Source organism: Columba livia, chromosome 5 (genome assembly GCF_036013475.1).
Source record: "Columba livia isolate bColLiv1 breed racing homer chromosome 5, bColLiv1.pat.W.v2, whole genome shotgun sequence".
Lineage (NCBI taxonomy): Eukaryota > Metazoa > Chordata > Aves > Columbiformes > Columbidae > Columba > Columba livia.
Window position 1 is genome coordinate 43,500,805 of NC_088606.1, and position 26,015 is coordinate 43,526,819.

Consider the following 26,015-nt stretch of genomic DNA (forward strand, 5'->3'; position numbering starts at 1 on the left):
CCCACCCAATGTTTTTCTATTCTTACACTCTTTTTTCACACACCTTCAACCTCTACCATTCATCCTTTTCCCAAGTATGCCCGCAGTCTTTAATGTTTTTGGATACGTACGGAGTGATGGAGGTGGGGAGTGGCTGCAGACAAGTCCAATTTGAGCAGAGGTCTTCATCAGAAGACTGAGCTGGGATGGCACTAGTGCATGAAGTTATCGTCTTGCTGGAGAATATATTGTCGAAGCTATATGAATGTCTGGCTAAAGGTTGAGGAGGTTGGCTTGGTGATGCAGATGCAAATACACTGTTTTGAATCCAGGATTTTGTTTAAAAGCATTGCTATCTGTTGAGCAGATTATAAATTAGACTTAAGTGATATCACAAAGTTTTGTGCATGTTCAGGATGATGCACATTTGCAGTTTATGCAGTTTGGGAGACAAACCAGAGTTTAGCTCAACTGAAACAGCACCAATCACACTACAATGAAGCCTCCAGCCTCCTGGTTTCTTACTACTCACCTCGGTGAATCCTGCTGTCCGTCGTGACTGCCCTGTAGGAACACACCAGTGCCCTTGACAGCCATACCAGTCTCTCTACAGCAGCACTACGGCTTGGTGGAACACAGTGTATGAGAAACCACTGGAATACAGTTGCTTAATGTATCACTTAATGGTACCTTTTTCCCCATTTTTCGCTATGTTACCGATATAGCATATGGCAGGTTAACCATATCCTTGTATTCAAGGAGCTAATTTCTGGAGAATGTAATGCCCCTGAAGTCAACAATGCCATTGCATGGCATGAACCTACTGACACTTACACATGATGAGCCTGCTCCTTACCCAAACATTAAGAGATTTAAAAATACATTTTTTATTCTTATGTACCTTACTTCTGAGCTTTAAGAGGATGGTCTGTTCATAGATTTGAGCCCTCATCCTTTATTACAAGACCTAGATGCCTGCTTTTTTGTTTGTTTCTAAATGTATTATTTTGCATTAAATGGAAGTTGAGATTCTCTAAACACAGGTTCTTGATTTCAGCAACTTCAGGTTAAGAAAAGCGCCAAATTTCATGAAACTTGCAATAAAATCGTAAGAGGTAAAAACACTTCACACACATGAATGATAAAAAAAGTGTACACCGATGCAGAGTGGCTCAATGACACATAATGCAGCTCATACGATCACCATGCTTCTTTCTCTCCTGAACTGGTACCTCGGGCAGTGACAAGTACATCAGTCTTAAAAGTAACAACAAATTCCAGTCTGAGAAAATGTTACATATTTTGTATTTTATTACACTCATTTTCATTACATTTATTCCCTCCCCAGATGTGCAAGGAAAGCCACCACATCCTTTGACTTCTGGATGCTGGGGTTCTGCAGTAACATTGCTGCAGTGGTTCTCTGATCCTCAGCATCTCACTACACTGCCCCAACCCTGCCCCAAAACTACCTCATGCTTTATGCTTAAATCAAACACCAACACAGGAAATGCACATACAAACTGTAGAGACCTTCCTACGGATGAATGGCAGACATAGCAGTGGCCCTGCAGACGGCACAAGCGTGCAGCATAAGGAAAGCACTGGACACATGATAGCATGCTCAAAGTAGAGGATGATTCTAAAGGAGAGCTACACACAAGTTCGTGACACCTTGGCTTTTCTTGTGCTCCTTTCACATTGCATTTCATTATTTGACCCTTAGGGTGAGCTGGCACCCGGAAGCCACTTTGGCTGAGCCTCTGAATAGATCAGGAAGCCCGTGAAAGTGATGTACTTGCCATGGTTGCTGTAGGCACCGTAGCCATCGTGCTGATGGCTGTAGAGCCAGACAGTGTCCCCATATTGCAGAGGCAGCATGATACTCTGGCTCTGCATCTCCCGCCTCTTGGAGTGGTTGTCATCATAGATCATGGCCTGCACCTCATTGTGATTCTTCATAAGTTTCACTGACATAGTCTTAAAGGGCATTTTGCCAATGGTGAAGGAGAAATAGTATGCACCTGGTATACGGCATGTGAAGATGCCAGTGGAGGAATTGAAATCTTTTCCAATGTTCACAAACTCTGTGTCAAATGTGATTGGCTCATGCTGAGTTTGCTTGTCATCTGTCCCCAGGACACTTTGTGAGCGGGCAACAGAAAATGCAGACCGAGGGTCTTGTTCCCTGCTTGGTTGATCAGATAACACATGTTGCTGTGAAGGTTCATTCTGCTCTCTGGGAAGTTGCTGAATAGTGTTATGGTGTGGCCTCAGCTCTTGAGAGCTAAGAGCATTCTGGAAGAAGGCAGAAGTGTCTGGATAGATTAGGTAGCCGTTGAAAGTTGTGTAGGGGCCCACGTTGCTGTATAGAGCATACTTGGGGTCTCCATGTAAACGCAGCCACACTGTGTCACCATAGTCAAGCTGCAGCATGGCACTTTGGCTGGCTACTTTCCGTTCCTTGCGGTGATGTTCATCATACACAATCACTTGCACCTCATTCTTGTTTCTCATCAGCATGACTGACAAATTTTTCTTTGGATATTTCCCAACAGTGAAGGAGAAGTAGTAGGCTCCAGGGATTCGACAGCGGAACAATCCAGTCTTGGGATCAAAGTCATTGCCAATGTTCACATACACTTTGTCAAAGGTAATGACCATCTCAGAGCTCCCTTCCATGCTGCTGGTTCTGGCCACAGAGAAAGCAGAGCGAAATTCAGTACTAGTGTCTGCTGGAAAGCCATTTGTAGGCAGAAAAATCATGCAGCAAAGGAAGCCAAACAGGATCTGAACCTTCAGTGTCATCATTGTATCTGAAAGGAAAAATAAGCATATTTTAGCAGGATTCCTATTAATTTCCAGCTCATGCTCCAGTTGAAACTCAGACCCAGATCTTGCTAAATAGACATGAAGGTCTATGTCCAAATATTGAGAAGTTTCTAGTGCATTCTCTGATCAGTGTTAGGCACCATACCCCAGCTCAGATGCCAGCATAATTTTTATATTTTCCTAGCATGAACTGGACCTCTTTTCCCTCTACTTGTAGGAAGAAAAAACATCTTCTCCCTTGAAAGCCTGGTTGTCCTACAGTTTGTCTGCAAAACATTGTGCTGCTCACACTGCAGAAGGATCTCAGAGCTTGCTGAGGCTTTGCCAGAGCTCCCTTTTGTAGTGCTTTTATTTATAAGACCAAGGACGAAACAAAGCCCTACACAGACCCTGTATTATACAACTGCGATACAGAAGGGCAGGGAGAAGAGGACATATGCTCTCGAGATTGCCATGCAGACGCCATTCCTCTGCACTGCACGAGCTGTTTCACAGGATGATACAGAAGCTGGAAGCCAAGTGAGTGGGTAGACCCCATTATTCAGACAAATTTCACCATCGATCTGTGAAGAGTGTAAAGAAACCAAAAGAGGAGGGATTGCTTAGAGAAGGAAGAAAGACAATCGAGAAAATGAAAGAAAAGAGAAAAAAAAAGGAAAACAAAAGATAAATAAAATGCGAGTCTCCCAAAGTCTAGAATCCCTGAGAGAGAACTGAAATGCAAAAAACACCAAAACAATTCCCTATCTGGATAGAAGACCAGAGAGAAAAAGCCTCTTGTACTAATAAAAAACGTGAGGTAAGTTAGGTGCTAATGAGATTTTCTGCTTCGAGTTTCTCTGAATTTTTTTTTGGACTAAGGCCAAAAATCATCTATTAGGGCTTTCAGGCTGAAAACAAAACTGCCAGTCATTCCAGTGAGAAGCTTCTCTCTCTGTCACCTCTCTGTGCTTATTAAAATATCATTCAGGCTGGGAGGCAACTGCCTGGTTTGCAGTCTCCCCCATCTGTCACCTCAGAACTGGTGTCTTGCCAGCCTGCAAACAATGAATTCACAGACCAGCAGAACAGGAGTAAAACATGCTACTCATTGGGGGGAGGGGTGAAGACAAATCCTGAATTAAAAAGCATAAAGAGGTAAATGTTTGAATCAACTGGGATGGCCTAGTAATACAAGTAAAGCAAAAAATACAAGTAAAGCAAATGGAAAGCATATAGACTGTGAAGCGGCAATGGGATCCTGTTTTGGCAAGATGTGATACCTGAATTACTCACCATCAGGAATTTAGCGTGACCTACAGTCCATGCTCTTTCACACTTGAGAATAAAACTGAAATCTGAAATGCAGCTCTAATATATATGAACCCAAGAATGAATTAGAGTCTTAATTACATGAAAGTGACACACTAGAAAAGACAAAAAGAAATCTCCATCCATGTCCTAATTTTGCATTAGATCACTTCTCTCACAAACATCTCAGTTATTTTCCTCCATGCCCCTGAATTCAGAATGTTTTTTTGACTCAGCCTGCTTTTCCTGAATATATAGATGAGACCCCATGGGCTGCACTGAAGGGTGTTGAGAGAGCTGACTGATGTAATATTGAGGCCACTCTCTATTATCTTTTAAAGGTCATGGAGATCAAAGGAGGACCCTGGTGACTGGAGAAAGGCAAATGTTGCACCTGTCTTCAGAAAGGACAACTGAGACAACCTGATGAACTACAGGCCAGTCAAACCATTAGTCCATCACTTTGGTCCCTGGGAAAATCATGGAGTGTCCTTCTTGGAACACTTTTCTAGCAAAAGGACATGATGTTCAGCATGTGTTGATCAACTAAGGGTAGATCACATTTAACCAAACTGATTGCCTTCTTGTGAGAAGACACCAGTGGATGTCAGCTATCTTTTAGCAAGAGCATTCCCGTACCCAAGTTGCGATGTTACAGTCTAGATAAGTGGACTACTATATAGGTGAAAAACTGTCTGGGTTGTTAGGCTCAAGGGCTAGTGTTCAATATTTAATTTCAAATGTCCTCTTTAATATTTTTTGTCAATGACATGGAGAAGGAGACAGAATGCCCATACATCAAGGTTGCAGATGACACCAAAACAGGGCTTTGTCAATACACTTGGAGCCACAGCTGCTATTCAGAGGCGCCTGGATGGGCTGCAGAAATGGGCTAGAAAGGAAATTCAGCAAGAATGAATGCAAATTCCGGTATGCAAGATGGACAAACCCTGTGTATTGGTGCAGGCTGGTGATGAACTGGCTGGGAAGCAATGCTACTGAAAATGATCTAGGAGTCCCAGAGAACAACAGCTTATACCTGAGTTAGTGCTGTGCCCTGCAAGTAATGAAGGCTAACAGCCTACTGGGGTGCATCAACAAAATGTAGCCAGTAACCAGAGGTAGTCATTATTCCCTGTTAGTTGGTACTTCAGTGACTCCAGAGGGCAGCCAAGACAATTGGGGTCTGGAGCTCTTGCCCTGTGAGGAGAGGCTGAGGGAACCGGGCTTGTTTAGCCTGGAGAAGAGAAAACTTTGGGGAGAATTAGGAGTAGCCTTCCAGTACCTATGAAGAGGTTACTGAGACAACAGTATACAAGTGAAAATTCACTTGCTGCTAACACAAGCCACGACACTTACATGGAACTAACCAGCTAATGGCATGGCTGACAGACAGTCTTTCATCCAGTAAATGAATTTAAGAAAGCATGTTCAACGGAACTGTTAGCCATAGCTAATTGCCATGCATCTGCTTCCATGCTGTCTTTATTTTTCCTCACTTTGCCATTTAGTTTGTGAGCTCCTCAGGGCAAAGACTCTTCCCATGTCTGTACAGCATTTGGCCATTGCTGCCATTTAAACAATACTAATAAGCCCTAACATCCCACCGAGAACTAAATCCCAAACAGCCCTACTGTAAGCTCATCCTCTGGTTCAGCAGTATTATTTTTGCAGAGTGCAGAGAGCTACATCTAGCGTGGCAGCCTCACTTCATCTTCCAGCTTAGAAAGCCATGCCCCGAAGGCAAACTTATAAGGGCTATTAGATATTTCTGATTCATACCTATCCATCGCTATCCCAATGATCACCATGGTGTGGTCACATGCAGAACCAGGATGACTGCGATACGGCTGCACACTCTTGAGAGAAGAAATTACAGGAAAGGATTTGGCATTTGCATTTTTAGCTACACTAACCAGTCTGGTTCTACAGCACTGCCTGTTCTCCAGAGCTTGCTGAGCATGTACAGGAGTTATGGAATATACTGCAACCACGTCACTGCTGACCAAAAAAAAAAACTAACAACAAACCAAAAAAACCCACAAAAAGACAAAACAGTTTAATAAACTCTGTAGCAAATCTGACCCTATGTTCCTTCAAATGACCACTATCCTTGTTTCTGTCCCCAAGCTAATTTCTCTGTAATAAGGTCACTTTGAAAAAGATTGGATCACTCAGTTGCAAACACTCTCTGCTGCTGCAGTCCCTTATCATCTCTACCCAATAGCTTACTGGCGTGTCATTTAAATAAGGCAGTTAATTATGATGCGTTTCCATTAGCAAGTTGTTTCCTTGACAGCTCCCACTCACCACTCTCAGGACTATTCAGGTTCTTCATCTATTTAAAATTATTTAGAAAGTATCTAATAACTGCCTCTCACATTAATCTAGTCTAAGAATAATTTGCCAGTCATTAAGAAGACTCAGCTAACTACAGAGCTGCCATAAACAGAGGCAACTCACAGCAACCCTTGGACTTGAATATTAGCATAATAACTCTGAAAGATAAAGCTTCCAAAATGCTCTGTTGCTCCCGCAGCAAATGTGTCTGGTCCCCAAGACTTTTACTAGGATATCTTTCTTCCAGCATGGAAAAGGCTATGAACACTGTGGTATTGGCCTTAAGTTCATGATATGGCATCAGTTTTAAAACTGCAGAGTGAGGTGAAAGACCCAGGCCAGAGGTGCAAAGTGGGTCTTCAGCATGGGTCATGCACGTGTCAAATATAGCAGCTGTTTTATTCTCATTACATTTACATATAAATCAGGGCCCTTTGTCCCCTACTCTACCATTCCTTATTATGGTAACACTACAGAAGTATGCAATGAACCTAAGCAGACTCAAAGGATAAGCAGGGTATAATACTGCTTTTACATTAGGTAGTACCAACAGGGACATCAGCCCACAGGGAGGTCGAGAAACTAATTTTGGAGTAGGAAGCACAAAATGTGATGGAGCTAAACAGTTCTCAAAGGCACTGACATTAAATTAATGACCTGAAAAGAAGAGGCTAAAATGGTAGTGACTCACATAGCAGAACAGGAGTTGCAAATCTTTTTTTGAAAAGAAAGAGACAGAATTCACCATTTGCATGACCCAGGAAATTTTAATAGCTTTGTTCTTGCTGGAGGTGATTTTTCTGTCCTGGAACAGAATCAATCCACCAGTGGAAAGACAATTAGCTTCACTCTTTGACTGAAATCCATGGATTTAGGAAAGGACTTTCAATAATAGAAAGGTCACCCATTTCTAGATTTGTAGGCCAGATATTCTTGTAAAACTCACAGGGCTTTTATTTTTATTCTGAAATATTGAGCGAGCTTCCCTAGTCATATCCTAGGCAAGAGTTCTTGAATTTCAGAGGGTGTTTTACCCATAAGACTACCGAAGAATGAGATGTAAACCAAAAGTGAAGCAGTGCAGTTGGATTAACTGTTAGTAAAATTTCTTAAAATCCTGTAAGCTGCAAGAGCAAAGCCCTGTTCTTCCTAGATCTCACTCTCATATTTAAGGACAGCTGCAAATGTTTCAATTATCTGAATCACTGAAAGCCTGTGTAATGAACAGCCTTCTTGGACTATGGTTAGCAAGACTTTTTTTTTTCCCCAGATACCACATACTGTCTGTTCCACTCATTGGATACAGATTAAGAGCATCAGATAATAATGCAAATGTATCACTTCTTCCAATGTCAGGGAGAAATTAATTGTAGCAGATCCTCAAAAGCAAAATCTGCATAAAGAGTACTGTACTACAGAACCAGGGAATCACTTATGGCTTTAGCCTTTCTCTGCTTTTGATTAATGTGTTTTTTTAACTTTTGGACAATCCTGAGAGGTGAAACATTGCCTGAAGCATTCAAGATGTTTTTTTGGAAACTATGAGCCACACTTTGAAAGACAGATCTGTATAGTATTACTATAGAAAGTACTTCATTTTAAATGTCTCTTTGAGTCAAGGGAGACCTTTAACATAATAAACCAGCTTCTGTGTACACAAAGCTGTGGAGAGACAAAAATTCTTTTGAAGTGCTTCCACTCTAGCCATACTCAGGAAAAGGAAATGAAGAGACTGTGTTTTGGCAGAAGCCTCTAATGTTATGCTGCACTTCCCAATATTAATTAAACCTGCTATATTTCAACCAAAGCCCTAACAACTCTATTTAAGCTATAATGATGATATGTAAGATGGTAGATATTCATGGATGAAAATGGAAATAAAATAGTTCTGATATTAAGATTTTTCTTCCTATAATGGCATTCAGATAAATTTGTTACACACATTTGAAGTGCCAGAGTGACACACTGTGTCTTCTGGTTTGGCTACTACGTATATTTTAAAATATATTCATTTAGATAAAGTGATGTTTTAGTAGAGAGGATAGCTGAATAAATCCTAGGTGGGAGCAAGGAGTTATTCTAACAGACTAATGCTTTAAAGTGTAATATAATTATTTTTTTACATCCTTTTCTAAATGAACAAATTACACAAATCCAACTCTATACCACATGCACACTCCTCAAACAAACAATAAAAACTGTAAAGCAAAGAAACATACACTAACACTGATCAGAAGTGGAAGAACAGAAAACATTGTTAGAACATTTGAGTTTAAACTGTAGTTCATAAAGTGTCTTGAATACCATAAAGTTGTTCTGCACATGCAGCTAAACAAACTGTTGATAAGCCATCATTGAAATTACACCAGCAGTAAGCAGTGAAAAAAGCTAGCCATTGAGGGAATGAGTTCAGTGATAAATGTTTTCTGTGAAAGCACAGGCTAGAGAAGATTGGAAACCACAGCTTAAGAAAGCCGAAAGTCCATTGCTATACAGTGTTTACTTAACACTGTGACACCTAGACAAAAACCACCAAGACCATTTCAACAGCAGGAATTTTTACATGGATCTGGTCACAGTTACAGTAATGCCAAAGTAAAACCATCTCTTTTCCCACCTCCAAACCTTTTTTTTTTTCCTGGTTTATGTGTACATTTCTTTCTCCTGGTGTGCCCAGGAGATGCTGAGCCTGTAGAACAAGGCTTTATTGACGCGTCCCATCTCTCCAGGAGGAACTGATTGCTGTGCCAGAAAGCAGATCATACTGGCATAAAGGATTAACAGAGGCAGTCTGGCCTGAAATACCAGGTATTATTTCAATAGACAAAATAAAGTAACTGACACTTTGGCATCATATTCCATAAAGATCTCAGTTAAGAGAGAAAGACAGGAAGGCTCCCAAAGACAGAGTGGCCAGTGCAAAAGCTACCTCTAAAGAGACAGAAAGGCACAGAGACCTCAGAGAATGGAGTAGAGGGCAATTTCATTGCTCCAGGTGGCTGGGCTGGAAGTTATGTAGCGAGAGAACCTTTTACCCGAGTCCTTTGTTTTTTTGCTTTGGCTGAGGAAGTAAAACCATATGAAGCACAAGGACACTGCCAGATAGACTGCCCTGGCAACAGACCTACTTTTTATTTAAAAATGAACAAGACTTAGTTACAGGAATAGTTTTATTTTAAACTTCTGACCTGGCTTAAGATAATCAGTTACGGTACTTTGCAAAGAAACTGCTAGCCTGCTGAACAGCCCATTGCTGGGTTCTGCACAAGAGCTTTTAAAAGATGCTGACAGTCTAGAAGTCATAGGATAGGGGACATGGCTAATAACAAGCAAATGTATCATAGGATTTCTTACTTTTGCTATCTTATGATAAACTCTGAGGAAACAACAGCACCCCTCCCCCCCACCCCCAAACCTAAAACCAAACTCTGCAGGATTAAAGGTGCTAAAAATGAAAGAATCAGAAAACAGGATGGTTCCATTTTATCATACAACCAGCTGGAATCAACAGGCAAGATCCAGTTAGTACCATAGCAGTGCTAAAGGAGAATGTGAAGAAGGTAAAAGCTACATAAACCATGAAAGGCGCTCATGAAGCAGTGAGAGAGAAAGTTTAGAAGCATTTGCAGAAGACATTTCTGGGTTGGTGACAAAAAATGGTAACATAAGGAAGGCACAGATGGGTTCAACATCACAGTCTACTCTTTTAATATTTCTTTTAGTAAGAGTTTGAGCAGGAAGAATACGAACAGTTCTTCCAAGAACTAAAGAAGCATGGGGACTTTAGAGGGTTGATAAAGAATGAAAAAGCTTTTCAGACAGCCGTGCTGAACACAAGCTGGTTCTTAAGTTTTCCTGAAGTGGTGGTGTAGCTAACATCCTTAGGGACACTTTTTTAAAAAAAAACCTCTCTACATTACCATCAATAGGGTAAACTGAACAGTGAGTGACAAAGTCATAGAGTCATTTAATCATAGAATAATTTGGGAAAAATCTTGAAGTGATCATATCATGTTTTCCTCTTGTACCCTCATTAAGAATGAAAACAACTGTTAATAGCAGGTTTATTTGTCCAGGAGCTAATAGGAACCTGTGGAACCTGCACCCATGAAGGTGAACTAAACAGAAAAGACATTTTGACTGTCTATACATTACAGGAATCACAACTGCTGTGTTACACCTTCCTGTTGAAGGTTGTTGTACACGTGATTGTGGAGGTCTTATAAGAGATACTGGAACCTATGGTGTATTCTCAAGGTGTTTTCATTGTCCTCGCTGTAATGGTTTTATGTCCTCAATTTCCTTTCTGTGATTCTGTGCTCCTGCACTTTCATCAGCCAATACATGATTTTCACTTAACTGCTATGTAAGGTCCTAATTAAGAAAAAGGAACATGTTCTAGATTTTTCTTGTGTGTTTCCTTCTCTAGCTGCATAGCCACACCTTCTCCTTCTTTATCTCCCTTGAGTGGGCATGTAATTTTAACTTTTCTTGGAACTCTGTGCTTGCAATAGTCGCTTCCAACTCATTCCCACACTCACTGGAATGCTGCCCTCCAGTCATTGCTCCAAGACCTGCCACATCACCCACCTGGGTGAAAGCTAGAGGGAACATGCTGATTCTTGCTGGTTGATCACCAAATTGCAAGTTAGGATGAGCCTGTGGAGCCCAGTAATCGGACCCTAAGGGAATTAGTGGATTGCTGAGTGCCAGTTGGGATTACATGCAACTAAAACAAAAAGCATTTTTGTTTCTTAGTCTTGTCTGAGCTCACTAACTGCAAAGAGCTGACTTAGTAATGCAACCAAAGATATTCACAAATTGGGTAGCTCTGGCCCCTGTCTCGATTACCTGCAGTTAACAGGAAACTTTCAGAAGGGATGAGATTCAGTTCCCTTTGCAGATATATCAACTTGTAACACTGTTTCATGAAGGGAAACATAATTGCTCTGATCTTTTTATCCATCAAATGCTGCACTATAACATTGAGAAAATGTAACATGCTATTGACTGGTATTTTCTGACAGTAGGCTTTGCAAATCTATCTGAAAAAACTCTGACTGTACTTGGTCATTTGCCTACAGGAATGCTGCTTTCCTCTGCACTTTTTTTCTTGTTTTGACAGGTAAGGCAGGAAAGCATGCGGTCTTTTAACATCTGCCATCGCACTCAGCTAAGGATTACCTCCATTTCTTTTCATGCCCTGCTGTTTCATTACTGTGAAGGTACTCAGAGAACACTGTTAATTGCACTGCAGTGCTGCTTTTCACTGCCAACATGCTGCAACATCTCAATTTGGAAATTCACTGAGCTCCAGTTTAGTGAAGAAGGTGATCAAAGGCATTAAGATCTGTGTATCTTCCATCTCTGCTCTGGCATCGTCCTTTCTGCTCCTGGTCTCCTTTCAGACCTGGAGCTGGAGACCTGAGAAGAAATAACCACCACATGCTTAGCACCAAAGCAGAGGCCAATATTATTCCAGAATGAAAACTCTGCTCTGTCAGACTCTGGGGAAAGGGAGGTGTCAGTCAAAGTTCACATACACTAAGGAGTTCTGTTTTCTGGTCCTGTTCTCTAATTGTCTGACATGACAATCCTGTTGCTTTGATTTCCAGTGAATTGCTAGACAGATCAAGAAGCAACCATTCGAAGACTAATCATTGCAGGTGACTACACCCATTTTTGTCACCAAGACTTGTCCCGAGTGGTACAGAAGTTCTTGACTAACAATGAAATTCTACAGAGTGCTCTTTAGTATCTATTTCTTTTAATGAATCAGGTTTATCAAGTTACAGGCCCAGTAGCATTCTTTCCTTTACGTCTACAGTTACACAGTTAAAAGTAGTAAAATAAGTTAGCAAAGTTAGTCATTATCACATTTGTTGGTACTGACCCTTCACAATCAGCAATGTGCAGTTCCCCATTTCCAGTGACGTTTCCTGTCTAATCTCTTGTCATGAGACCTCTCTGAGGAATGCCTATAGATAGCTGGAACTTGGGCCTTTTCAGTTTTTCAGCCATTTTACTAACAACAGTTTCTCAGAAGGCTATAGCTGGTGCAAATGACACATCCCAAAGCTGTGAATTCATAACTGAACTCTTCAGGAAAACCCCAGTTTCTGTTTCCACTTTTAAAACTCTGAGTATATTTTGGTCCATGGATTTAATCAGCTTGTCATCTTCTTCAACAGGGAGCTGTGAAGTTCCTCCCTTAAACCCTCTACATGTCAAGTTTTCACAGTTGTGCTTTGAAACTTGTATTTTTCTGCGACAATCTGACACAGGGGTGCTGCTGCCCACAAGGCAGAGTCTACTACCCTGGCTGGAGGGACAGAGAGAAGCATTTGTTGAACAATCTCCTCAGTACACATAAGGTTTTACAAAGTTTTCCCATATCTCCTTTCTGGCTTTATGTTGTGTCCATTATTTAAAAAATGCCAGTATCCTCATAATGGCAGTAGAAATCTTTGTGTGACTATTTCTGTAAATCTACCATCTGCACTGGGAAGCTGCTGGTAAAAGGCTTTGGCATTACCATCAAAAAGCGCTGCTGGACACTGCTGTTCACTCATCAGTTCCTCATTCACAGTGAGAAAGTGCTCAGAGCCTGTCAAGTGTTCACAGATTCCAGGCTCATCAGCGTGACCAGTCAGTTTCCTCCTAGGCAAAATCGCTTTTGACAGCTTGAAGCTGCTGCCTCTGATTTTTGCTTATAGGAAAAGAATTTTGCTAAAATATGGAAATAAAGACTGCAGCAACCCACTGGCAGGTTTTATGTAACTTTTAATCCTTAACTAGGCATAACATAAAAGAAAAAAAAATAACAAGAAGGATATAGCTGTTCTGAACGCTGTTATTGCAGATGCTTTATTTAAAGCAGGCTTGGATATTGTTACATTGCATTAAATATGCAGCTCATACTGACAGAAGTGCCATTTGCAATAGCCTACACACTTTCCTCACAACCACACTGAGAAATTTCAAGCATGCCCCCGAAACCCAAATATTCATATTCAGTTCATATTTCAAACCAGTGCTCCCTCTTCTCAAATTCTTTCAGTCCCCTACCTTCCTTCTAGGTACTTCTGTCTAACTCCTCCAACAGGAGATTACCATTTGAGGAACGCCCTCCAGCATGCTCAGTAGTTTTCTGCCCAGCGTGTTTCAGATTTCCTCACAAGTTTCACAGAGAGCAACCCCTCCACCTACTAGTAAAAAGGAGACTTTTTACTTTAGCTATGCTTTGCTTTATCTCTTTCCAGAGCCACCTTTTCCAAAGCTGAACTTCCTTTGGGTCACGGCAAGCCTGCTTTTGGACACCTTTTCTCTCTCCCAAATAAAGACTGTGTTTCACATACTCAATAGGAGTAAAGAAAGCAAAGGGAAGGATGGGAGAAGGAGTGATGAAATAAACTCAGGAAAAGCAATACAAGCTAATGTGAAGCAATGATCAGTCCTTGGGTGGAAGGAACGTGAATTTACTTTGAAATATCTGGGGCATCAAGTGACAAGCTTTCTAAGCACATCATTATTTTTCCCAAAAGTGTCCAAGCAGCAAGGGAAGATGAGGGCAGGGGGAAAAGCAATCAGAACTTATATAGTGTCACAGTTTGTTCGCACATGTCCAGAGTAAATAAAAATATGAGGATTTCCATCAATGTATGGATAATTCCAGTCTAATAGTGTTTGAATGACAGCAGATTATCATGCTAATATGCTCCAGTTCACTGAGCAACAGCTCCGTGAAAACAGCCTTGTAAAAAGCACAGCCTAATTCTTCATTTTCTGCTTGTCTTCTTCATTCAACACAGATTCTTTCCAGCAGTTGCTTTGCAGCCTTTCAGTCCCAGAGAGTACCTGTTTTCTTAGAAAAAAATCTCTATTGCCTGGCTGGTCTAAAAAAGACTTGCAGTCCTCCTAGTATGTATTTAACTTTATCTAAGAGCTTTTCTTTTTGTCTGAGTGGAGAGGTCTAAAGCCTGGGGAGAAAGAAAAATCCTTCTCCCTCTAGGGGATTAAAAAAACGTTTGGTTGGACTCAGTGTGTTCTATTTAGGATCTTATATGCAGCTCACCACTACAGCATCCAAAAGAAATGATCATTGCTCTCTTATTTCTCTCTACCTGCCTCCTCACAGAGGTCCATCAGTTTTTCATCATGCACAGGGGACCATCTGTTCTACTTATATTAAACAATATATGTTAAACTATGAATACTATAGGTCCTAGATTTTTTCTCCCTGGAGAAATTCCTAAACACATCACTTGTAGAACTATGCTTTATTTTATTTCTATTCTGAATTCCATTATTTTATTTCATTTTATCTCTAGAAAAGTTTTTTGTAGGATGGTCTTTAACTCAATGAGTGAAATACTAGAAGAGTTTGTCCTTTCAGTTCAGATAATTTTACTTACTGCTAATCCTTATTCATTTTTTCTTCTTCCATATAAATGTTTTCAGCATTCATAGACTCAGTTAAACATCTGTTCCAGAGAAATCAGAATGTCCCATTAGCTATGTCTTCCCCAAAAAGAAAGACCTCTTTTAACCATTTTCTAGTAAGCTCCTACTTTTCTTTTGGGGTCTTTTTAGAAAGAGCTGCGCTGTGTTCTTGATGCTGTGCTTACCCTTGGATATCAGACAAATATCAGGACAGGGCCAGCAGACAGCTTTTATTTCATTTACATGAAATAAGCACGTTGCCTTAATAAACTGATAGAACAATGGTCTAGAAGAAAACTTAAGGTATCAAATAGTCCAAGGTGCATTCCCATAACAGGATGAGTAGCCTAATTTCATTCTTCACAGACAATTGTCTATCTTGTTCTTAAAATAAGAGTCTTCACAACTTCCCCAGATCAAATATTCAGCAGTTTTTATTATGCTAGGTCTTAGAAAATTATTCTTGTAGTCTAAAAAAAAAAAATCTTCCTTTCTGCTCTTTCCATCATGAGCCCCCCAAAAAGACATTCCCTCTTCAATTTTGTCTGAAGACTGTAATATTACCCTGACTGCCTCCTTGTCTTTGGGCTAAATAATTTTAGTTCTTTCAAATTATCTCGTGGGTCACGTTTTTCAGACCTCTGATAAGTCCTTGTCCTAGTTTCAGCTGGGATAGTTTTCTTTCTAGTAGCTGGTATAGTGCTGTGTTTTGGATTTAGTATGAGAAAAATGCTGATAATACATTGATGTTTTGGTTGTTGCCAGGTAGTCAAGAATTTTTCAACTTCCCATGCTCTGCCAGGTTCACAAAAGGTTGGGACGTAGCAAAACCAGGACAACTGACCCAAACTGGCAAAAGGGGTGTTCCTTACCATATGATGTCATGCTCAGTATACAAAGTGGAGTTGGCTGTGGGGCAAATACTGCTGCTCAGGACCAAATGGGCCACTGGGTCATGAGTGGTGAGCAATTGCATCATGCACCCCTTGTTTTGTACATTCTATTATTATTATCATTATTATCTCTTCCTTTGCCACCCTATTAAACTGTACTTATCTCAACCCATGAGGTATTTTTACCTTTCCAATTATCTCCCCCATTTCACTTGCAGGGGGCAGAGTGAGTGGCTGCATGGTCTCAGTTGCTGGCTGGGGTAAAACCACAACAGTCCTGCCGCCCTTCTCTGAACACTCTCCAATTGAATTGCACCTGTCTGAAAGTGTAATAATCAAAATTCCACACAGCATCCAAACTGAGGCTTTAGCAACGCTGAACAGATCAGGAGGATTGCTTCACATGTCTTTCAGGCTATATGTCTTTTATATATCCTAGCAAGATGTTTGCCTTCATTTGCAACAGCATGACATTGACTCATGTTCAGCTTGTGATCTATCATAACAGTCAGATTCTTTTCTGCAGAGTTGCAACCTACTCATTTGCTTCTCCTGTGCTTATGCAGTTGATTATTCTTGCCTTATTGTGGTACCTTGCATTTATCCCTACCACATTTAATCCATTTTCTTTCCTGGCAGTTCTTCAAATTTGCTGGAATAATTTTTAATTCTAATATTTTCCTCCAGCATATTTCAAGTCTCACAGTTTTATGTCTCTGGCAAATACGATAAACTCAGTCTTTATATTACCACCCAGGTCATCTAAGAAAACACTGAACAAAAGCAGATCCAGGACACACCAACACAGCTATCATATCAGTTTTAAGCAGCTTGTGGCCTCTCTGAAGGACCGGCACAGACTAAAAGCATACAGATTATGAGCTCCGAATCTTCTGGTACTATTTAAAGAAGATCTTCCTGTTTAGAAAATCATGTTTACCCAGTTTATAGTCTCCTTCACCTGCTATGCCCTGTGCCTCACCGAAGCAAATATATACAATTAATGTACAACCATGATCAAGAATCTCAACTTTTACTTAAAAATCCCCTCAAATCTCTGACCCTTATGCCACAAAAAATCTTTCAATATGTAAAATCAACAAAAGCCAATTCTGTTAGAATCTACTGGAATACCAAAACAATGAATGAGAAAGACGTGACCAGCTCATTTCACAGATTTAGGGATATATTAGAAATGTGAACATTTATTACATTCACAGTAGTTACACCAGCAGCACACACTAGAAGGGATGCACTGAGGCAGCTAGTTGATTTCAATGGACTAAACATTTTTTTTGCATCTGCCCTTGACCAAAGGACTGCAGGTTCCTTTCCTCAGGGCTCATGTGCCAGCTGTGGTGGTCACAACCAGGCACTAACAGACACTAAGCCTTTGTGTACATATGAATAAAGATGATCTGGTATTCCTCCTGACAACAGCAACTTGTCTCTCTCGTTTGGCTCTGGCTCTCATTCTAGTAACTACTTCCATAGTTCCCCAGATTCCTTAGCCCAAAATAGACTGTTTTCCTGGCACTGTGACTGAGGCACTAGCACAGCAGAAAACATGCATGCGATGAATTAACCAGCTGGAGGGTGAAGAGGGAGAAATAGGACTTTATGAATTTGTGCTGTTTTCCAGTGAGACCCTAGTAAACAATTATCAGCCTCTGGAGTAGCCACTTACTGCTTGCTCTGTGATCATCTCCTGATTCTGTCGGTGTTACCTCTGCAGGAAACCTCAGACCTTTGATTAGAGGCAGCAGGAATTCTTCCTTTGCTCTCTAACCTATCTGGAGGAAGTACGTGACTAGAAAGAGGCTTTTCAGAGACAAGAAAGCACTCGAGAAGGCAACAGATTGACAAGAGAGCCAGCAGCACAGCAGTTGTGTATCATGGTCTTCCCTCTTTTGAGCATCAGCAAATTTTCTTATAGAATTAGAGAATCATAGAATCGTTTTAGTTGGAAGAGACCTCCAACACTATGGAGTCCAACCATTAACCTCACTCACGCACTAAAACATGTCCCTAAGAACCTCATTTACACGTTTTTTATACACGTCCAGGGATGTTGACTCAAACACTTCCCTGGGCAGCCTGTTCTACTGCTTGACAACCCTTTCTGTGAACAAATTTTTCCTAATATCCCATCTAAACCTCCCCTGGTGCAACTTGAGGCTGTTTTCTCTCAACATCCTCCATGCTACAACCTCCTTTCAGGTAGCTGTAGACAGCAATAAGGTCTCCCCTCAGCCTCCTTTTTTCCAGGCTAAACAGCCCCAGTTCCCTCAGTCGCTCCTCACAGGACTTGTTCTCCAGTTCCCTCACCAGCTTCGTTGCCCTTCTCTGAACTCTCTCCAGCACCTCAATGTCTTGTAGTGAGGGGCCCAAAACCGAACACAGTATTTAAGGTGGGGCCTTAGCAACACTGAGTACAGGGTGACGATCACTTCCCTAGACCTGCTGGCCACACTATTTCTGATACAAGCCAGGATATTATTGGCCACCTGGGCACACTGCTCGCTCATGTTCAGCCAGTTGTTGACCAGTTTCTCCAGATCCTTTTCTTCTAGGCAGCTTTCCAGCCACTCTTCCCTGAGCCTGCAGCGCTGCCTGGGGTTGTTGTGACCCAAGTGCAGGACCCGGCACTTGGCCTTGTTGAACCTCATACAACTGGCCTCAGCCCTTTGATCCAGCCATTTCAGATCCCTCTGAATGGCCTTCCTACCCTCCAGCAGTTCAACACTTCTACCCAACCTGGTGTCATCTGCAAACTTACCGAGGTTGCACTCAATCCACTTGTCCGTATAAATGACAAAGAGATTAAAGAGAACTGGGCCCAGCACTGAACCCTGGGGAACACCAGTCATGACCAGCCACCAACTACATTTAACTCCATTCACTACAACAATTTGGACCTGGCCATCCAGACAGTTCTTTACCCAGTGAAGCGTATGGTCACCCAGGCCATGAGCTGCCAGCTTCTCCAGGAGAATACTGTGGGAAACAGTGTCAAAAGCTTTACTGAAGTCTAAGTACACAACAGCCACAGCCTTTCCCTTATCCACTAAGCAGGTCACCTTGCCATAGAAGGAGATCAGGTTGGTCAAGCAGGACCCGCCTTTCATAAACCCATGTTGACTGGTCCTGATCGCTTGGTTGTCTTGTATGTGCCACGTGATGGCACTCAGGATGATCTGTTCTATGACCTTCTCTGGCACTGAGGTCAGACTGACACACCTGCAATTGCCTGGGCTCTCCTTCCAGCCCTTCTTGTAGATGAGTATCACAATTGCAAACTTCCAATCAACTGGGACCTCCCTAGTTAGCCAGGACTGCTGATAAATAATTAAAAGTGGCTTGGTGAGCACCTCTGCCAGCTCTCTCAGTTTCCTTGGGTGCATCCCATCTGGCCTCATAGACTTGTGCATTTCTAAGTGGTATAGCAGGTCACTAATCATTTCCTCTTGGATTATTTGGGCTTCATTTTTCTCTCCATCCCTGTCTTCCAGCTCAGAGGTCTGTGTAACTGGAGTGCAACTGATCTTACTGTTAAAGACTGAGGCAAAAAAGGCATTTAGTATCTCAGCCTTTTCCTTGTCCTTTGTCACTATGTTTCCTCCTGCATCCACTAGAGGCTGGAGATTCTCCTCAGCCCTCCTTTTATTGTTAATGTATTTATAGAGGCATTTTTGTTCCCTTTTACAGAAGTAGACAGGCTCAGCTCCAGCTGGGCTTGGCCCTTCTCATTTTCTCCCTGCATAACTTCACAACATCCTTGTAGTCCTCTTGAGTAGCCTGCCTCTTCTTCCAAAAGTTATAAATTCTCCTTTTATTCCTAAGTTCCAGCTGCAGCTCTCTGTTCAGTCAGGTCTTCTCTCTACTGGCTTGTCTTTGGCACATGGGGACAGCCTGCTCGTGCGCCTCTAAGATTTTCTTCCTGAAGAGCAATCAGCCTTCCTGGGCTCCTTTGCCCTTCAGGACTGCCTCCCAAGGGACTCTGTCAACCAGCCTCCTAAACAGATCAAAGTCTGCCCTTCAGAAGTCCAAGGCAGCAGTTCTGCAGACTGCCCTCCTTACTTCTCCAAGAACAGAAAAATGGATCATTTCATGATTGCTGTGCCCAAGGCGAGCTCCGACCATCACATCACCCATGAGTCCTTTTCTGTTCACAAACAACATCAACAACACTCATCCTGGTTGGGTGGTCTTCAACAGACTCCCATCAGGATATCTGGATTGTTGATCTTCCCCTTGATTCTTACCCATAAACACTCAACCCTATTGTCATCCTCATCAAGCTCTAGAGAATCAAAACTCTCCCTAACATACAGGGCTACCCCACCTTCTCTCCTTCCTTGCCTATCCCTTCTGAAGAGTTTATAGCCATCCAATGCAGCACTCCAGTTGTGGGAGTCATCCCACCATGTTTCTGTGATGGTAACTACATCACAGCTTTTCTGCTGCACAATGGCTTCCAGCTCCTCCTGTTTAATGCCCATGTTGTGTGCATTGGTGCAGATGGACTTCAGCTGGGCTATTGATCCTGCCACCTTTCTGGGGAAAGAAGCCTTAATTCCTTTGTGACCATTCTCAGGCACTTCTGTGGTTTCTAACACATCTATAAGCCTTGTGTCTTTGCTACTGCATGACTCTCCATCCCCTACCTCTGCTGAGATGGCAGACTGAAGAGCCTCACTAGCACCCAAACTGAAAGGAAAAATGAAGTCCTGGATTTACTTCAGCTTGGATCTGATGGGCAATGGGATCTATATTAAATTTTCAGGTGTCAATCAAGAAGTAAGAGCTGAAGCTTTTAACCTTTACTGGTTGAAAATCAGAGTCAGGTAGATTCTTTCAAATAATGTGTGACAAAGTATCAAGTTGCCCAGCCTTAATGTGTCTTGCAAGACAGTACAAAGATTCTCACCCTTACAGACCAGTCAGAAAGATGTAATTCTATGGCAGGTGGATCATTATTTTTCTTAACTGTGCACCTTGGATTAGTAGGTACACTTCATAGTTTGGACAGTTAACAGCACAGGTAAATGGAATAGTTCAGGAGCAAATCCCACCAAATCCTAACATCTGACCTCAGATGCTGGTAATAAAGCTTTAGACATCATCATTTTTAAGACTCTAGCATTTTAAGCTCTATTTTTTGCGCTATTCTCATGTCCTAGAGTCAATGTAGAGATGAGCACATCTTGGAGGATGACATTTCTCAGCTGAAACTATAATATTCTCAGAGGTACTCTTCACCTTGGAAATCTACTGTCGCTATCAGATTAGTTCATTTCAATGCTCTCTGCCTACAACTAACCATAAGAAAGTGGAAATTTTGGCAGAATGACAATGATCACTTGGAGGATTGTTGCATGTTCACTTTGCACTAGCACTGGTCTCTTTCTTCGGTCTTTATATTGGGTGCTGTGCACAAAAGGTCCAAACTATCTTGGATCTATACACCTTAGACACACAGTATTTTTCTGTGTGGCTGTGTTCAGCTTGATTACTATTTTAGACAAGAGTGAGTATTCCAAGAACTTGGGAGCCTTGCTGATGTTTGGAAGTATATCTATTATTTAAATGGAGAATTTAAAAGCTATCATACACCCACTTGACTACGTCACAGTATAGTTATCTTATATTTCCATAAGTACAGCTGCTGCCATTGTAGGTCCACTCATTCTTCTGTACCTGGAAAATATTAATGGTTCTCAGTTTATCAATGAACATTCTCTACAGAGCATAGCACAATGACAGATGATCACACTAGTAAAACAAAAACAACAACAAACGGGATTCCAAGTTTTGCCGACAAATCTCTGGTTCTACTGTATTTCATTTCTGCACCTGTTTCTTCGTCTACAAAACAGCAAATGTCTACCACACTGACAAATTATCAGATGTAAATCCATTCCATGTCAAAGCCATAGGTTCTCCATTACGGAGATTAAATGTACTTTAGAAGGCTTTCTTTCTTCCAGGTGGAAAATACAAAACTCATTGGTAGAGCCTAGTCCAGTAACCATTCAGTACTCTGGTCTCAGCTTTTAGAGGGGAACAGAGGAACTGAAGAGGGTAATGCTGCCCTATTGGGAATCCTTATTCTTCCTTGACTTACTTACCTTTTACTGCCATAAATTAACCCTTAAGAATGGCTAGACAAGCAAACAGCTGCCATATGCTTAGATAGGATTGCAGCCTCATTGGCAAAGTATTTCAAAGTCTTGTTACACATCATGTCCCTGGAGAAGAGAAACTGCAGAAGGTTGCAATAGCATCAGAATGAATAATTGAAGCGCACTTCATTCAGTATGTGCATAAGCTGAAGGGTCAAAATGCTGCCTCTTGTCAGCCAACAGTGCAGAAACTCACCGAGTGTCTGACAGAACCATCATCTGGAAATGCTGACCCACTTCCCTGGGAGCTTTTAGGGAGTGGGCTGAGGAGATGACAATGGGATTGCCAAGTACACAGGGAAGAATTAAGACAGATTATTTGACAGAAAATTGTACATGACAATCAGTCGTGTATGCCAGTCTCAGGAAAACCCTTGGGAGTCAGTTCCCCGAGGAAACTAAAGTACTGGTCCATGCTTAATGCTATTTCCCACCTGAGAAACTGCTCCTGTAGGAATTTTCCAGGATGCCCTTTTCCATGGTCGGCCCCTGGGCGGTTCTCCAACCTCGGCTCCATGCTAAGCGGGGCCAAAATTTCATATCCTTTCCCACATAAACTCTACCCATTTAATACTGGAAATAAAAGGGTGTGTGTGTCTGGATAACTCGGGCATTTCCCGCTATTGTCCAGACTCTCAGCGGGGTCGGCGAAGGTGCGCAGCCAGCCCAGGCTCCCGCCCGCGCCCTGCTCGCCGCCCCGAGGGCCACGGGCTCCAGCTCCGCAGCGTGTCCCGAGCGCCCGCCTTCGCATGAGCGGTGGGAGCCCCGACGGCCTCTCTGCAGCCGCCCGGGCATCGCTCCGTACCGACTGCCTCCTCACAGGCGCCGCCGCGGGGCAGGCCGGCCCTCGCCCCCCTCCTACAGCCGCTGTCCGGACAGGGATCCAAATCCCTATACCTTCCCCTCCAGGTGCAGCCCGGCCCCGCCAGCAGCGGCTCCCCCGGCACGGTACCTGCTGCCGCCCCGCGGTGGCGGCTCCGCGGCGGCGGTTGGCGGCGGTTGGCGGCCGGTGCGGCGGTTGGCGGCTCGGGCTGTGCGCGGGACTGTGCGCGGGGCCGCAGCGCTGCCTGCGCACTGACAGCTCGGGGGCCGCGGCGGCGGCGGGGGCCAGGGCTGGGGAGGGGGGCTCAGGCACCCGGGGCCCCGGCGCCGAATCAGTGACAGGAGGAGGGCCCGGGGGCGGGAGGGAGAGGGGAAGGGGAGGGGGCGGCGGGGCGATGGGGCTTGGAGACGCTGCCACAGCCAGCAGCGGGTCGGCCTCCGGGAGGCGGGGGAGGAGTGTGAGCACCGGCACGGGAAGGGGCCGTGGGGAGATGCGGCGGTGTGAGAAAGCCGGGCTGGGCGCTCCGCTGCCTTCCCGGGAGGAGAGGGTGCTGGCAACCGGCACCGTGGGATTATGCAGCAGCCATTCACCACGGCAGCGTCTGCGGCGGCAGAGGGAGGCGGGGGCAGCGCCCTGCGCCGCTCCTCTCCCGGCGCAGGCGGCCGGCGGGAGCACCGGCGGGGTTACCGGGCGGTGAGGGGGCGGCGGCAACGCTGTGGGACTGGCCGTGCCGCGGTGGGGTGGTGGGGAGAAAGGGTAGCGCCCTCCCGTCCGACCCGCGGGCAGTACTGCCGCGCCGGCGTTCCCGGGCGGGTTGGTGAAGGAGCGGTAATAGCGTCAGTCAGATAAACGATGTAACTGGGGAAAACGACTTGCTTTTGGCTACCTAAGACCATGTTCGTGTCTGACCTTCTCCTGCTCTGGAGATTTGCGAGTCCAAAAGCTGTTTTATTTGGTCCAACGAAATCTCGTATCTCTCTCTAGAAAGCTTGGCTTGCTTTAGATCATCACCTAAATAACAAAGCTACTACTTGTTCCTTTGAAGGTCGGCATTGATTTTTGCTGACAGCAAAATAGCAGGCTTTTCACATTACTGTTCAATGTTGAAGAGCAAATTCGGGGTATTGTATGTTTATTGTTAGCACTGTAAAATCCAATGTTGACTTCCAAAAAGAAGATGTAAAGATCTGAATGTTTAAAAAAAGTCCTAGCTCTCCAATACCATAGGTCTTTTATTCTCCCATGCCCATCTGCTATGGGAGAAATTTAGATGCTAGTGTACTCATCTCAGAGTACAGATGGGGCAGCTAGTAATACTTCTGCTAGAGGATGGTCCAGCCTTTGTTGCCCTGTGTTGGCACGCTATGCTCTCCAGCCTCTACAGAATCACAGAATCAACTGGGTTGGAAAAGACCTCAGAGATCATAAAGTCCAACCCTTGGTCCAACTTCAGTCCATTTACTAGATCATGGCACTAAGTGCCATGTCCAATCTCAGTTTAAAAACCTCCAGGGACGGTGAGTCCACCACCTCCCTGGGCAGGCCATTCCAATGCCTGATCACTCTCTCTGTAAAGAATTTCTTTCTAATATCCAGCCTAAATTTCCCCTGGCAGAGTTTAAGCCCATGCCCTCTTGTCCTGTTGCTAACTGCCTGGGAGAAGAGACCAATCCCCACCTGGCCATAACTTCCCTTCAGGTAGTTATAGAGAGTGATGAGGTCACCTCTAAGCCTCCTCTTCTCCAGACTAAACAACCCCAGCTCCCTCAGCCTCTCCCCATAGGTCTTGTGTTCAAGTCCCTTCACCAGTCGTGTTGCTCTTCTCTGGACCCGCTTCAGCACTTCAATATCTTTCCTGAACTTAGGGGCCCAGAACTGAACACAATACTCCAGGTGTGGCCCCACCAATGCAGAGTACAGGGGAGGGATCACTTCCCTTGTCCTGCTGACCACGCTATTTTTGATACAGGACAGTTCTTGGCCACCGGGCACGCTGCTGGTTCATGTTGAGCTTCCTGTCAATTAGCATCCTCAGGTCCCTTTCTGCCTGACTGCTCTCCAGCCACTCTGTGCCCAGCCTGGAGCGCTGCAGGGGGTTGTTGTGACCAAAGTGCAGGACCCAGCACTTGGCCTTGTTGAACTTCATCCCATTGGAATCAGCCCATTTTTCCAGCCTATCCAGATCCCTTTGCAGAGCCCTCCTGCCTTCCAGGAGGTCGACACTCCCTCCCAACTTGGTGTCATCAGCAAATTTGCTGATGATGGTCTCAATCCCCTCATCTAAATCATCATCTCTATCTTCTCTTACCCCTCTTGTGGCAGGCACCAGCACTTTCCCACCTGGACTTGTGCACCAATGCATTTGAATCAGTTCTCACATCACTCCTTTCCACTCTCCTCCCTTCCTCACAAGGTGTCAGAGCTCAGGTACACCCATGTACCAGTCATGAGGCCGATCCCCACAAAAGACAGCAAGGGAAAAAAAAAAAAGGAATAGCTTTCCTCAAAGAAGATTGACAGATGGAATAACCAGTAAGTAATTTCCTTTTTAGTGCAAGGACACAGTTTATGGCATAACAAGAACTCTCTTCCACTCTTTCCCTCAATATCATGTCTAGCATGGTGTGCATGTCATATTGAATAACTGCCACCATACAAATCATCCCTACCTTTCTATTCACCAACAGCTGCATCTGTCCCTGTGTTATATCTTCCTTCTCCTTTCCTACAGAGCAAAACAAAGAGCACAATGACAAGCAGAATGAGACACAGGAGAGAGACTAACCCTCATGTGGTTCTGGTAACAGCTGTCAACTGAACAGAGTATCCTGATGGGCTCATGTCCAGCTGGTACTGCTGGCTAAACATATTTTGTGCTCTCTTAACAGCATCTTTAGACATTGCAAAGGACAGATTAGTCAAGACCCAATTTATTGCTCCTGGGAGAATGAATGAACCACTGACTCCCAGGAGATGAGAATGTTCATCTTGAGCATAGCCCAGACAAATGCATTCCTTTTAATCATCTAGCAACGACACTAGAGATGAGTAATTTATCAAGAGTATGACAGAACTGCCCTTCTCAGTATGTATGTTGCCACTGGGGTCAAAGTGATTGACTACAAAGATACTACAGTGTTATAAACCGGGCATATATTTTGCATTGTCCTTTGTAATCCAGATGAGCTGTACCCTGCTCTGCCTCTGCTAATGGTGCCTATGCCTCCAGCA

The 26,015-nt window shown here is 43.4% G+C and overlaps 1 protein-coding gene across 2 annotated transcripts; it reads right to left on the bottom strand.

Annotated features, from left to right (window-relative positions):
- Positions 1-1,267: 1,267 nt before the first annotated feature.
- Positions 1,268-23,369, bottom strand: C1QTNF4 (C1q and TNF related 4). 2 transcript variants are annotated; one of them, XM_065066044.1, is made up of 2 exons: positions 22,914-23,369; positions 1,268-2,795 (listed from the first exon to the last, which is right to left on the bottom strand). In XM_065066044.1, the coding sequence occupies exon 2, from the start codon at positions 2,788-2,790 to the stop codon at positions 1,702-1,704; it is 1,089 nt and encodes a 362-aa protein (XP_064922116.1). In that variant the 5' UTR covers positions 2,791-2,795; positions 22,914-23,369; the 3' UTR covers positions 1,268-1,701. The 2 variants fall into 2 exon arrangements, with proteins under 2 accessions (XP_064922116.1, XP_005502210.3); XM_005502153.3 differs by lacking the exon at positions 22,914-23,369 and adding an exon at positions 22,396-22,471.
- Positions 23,370-26,015: the final 2,646 nt, after the last annotated feature.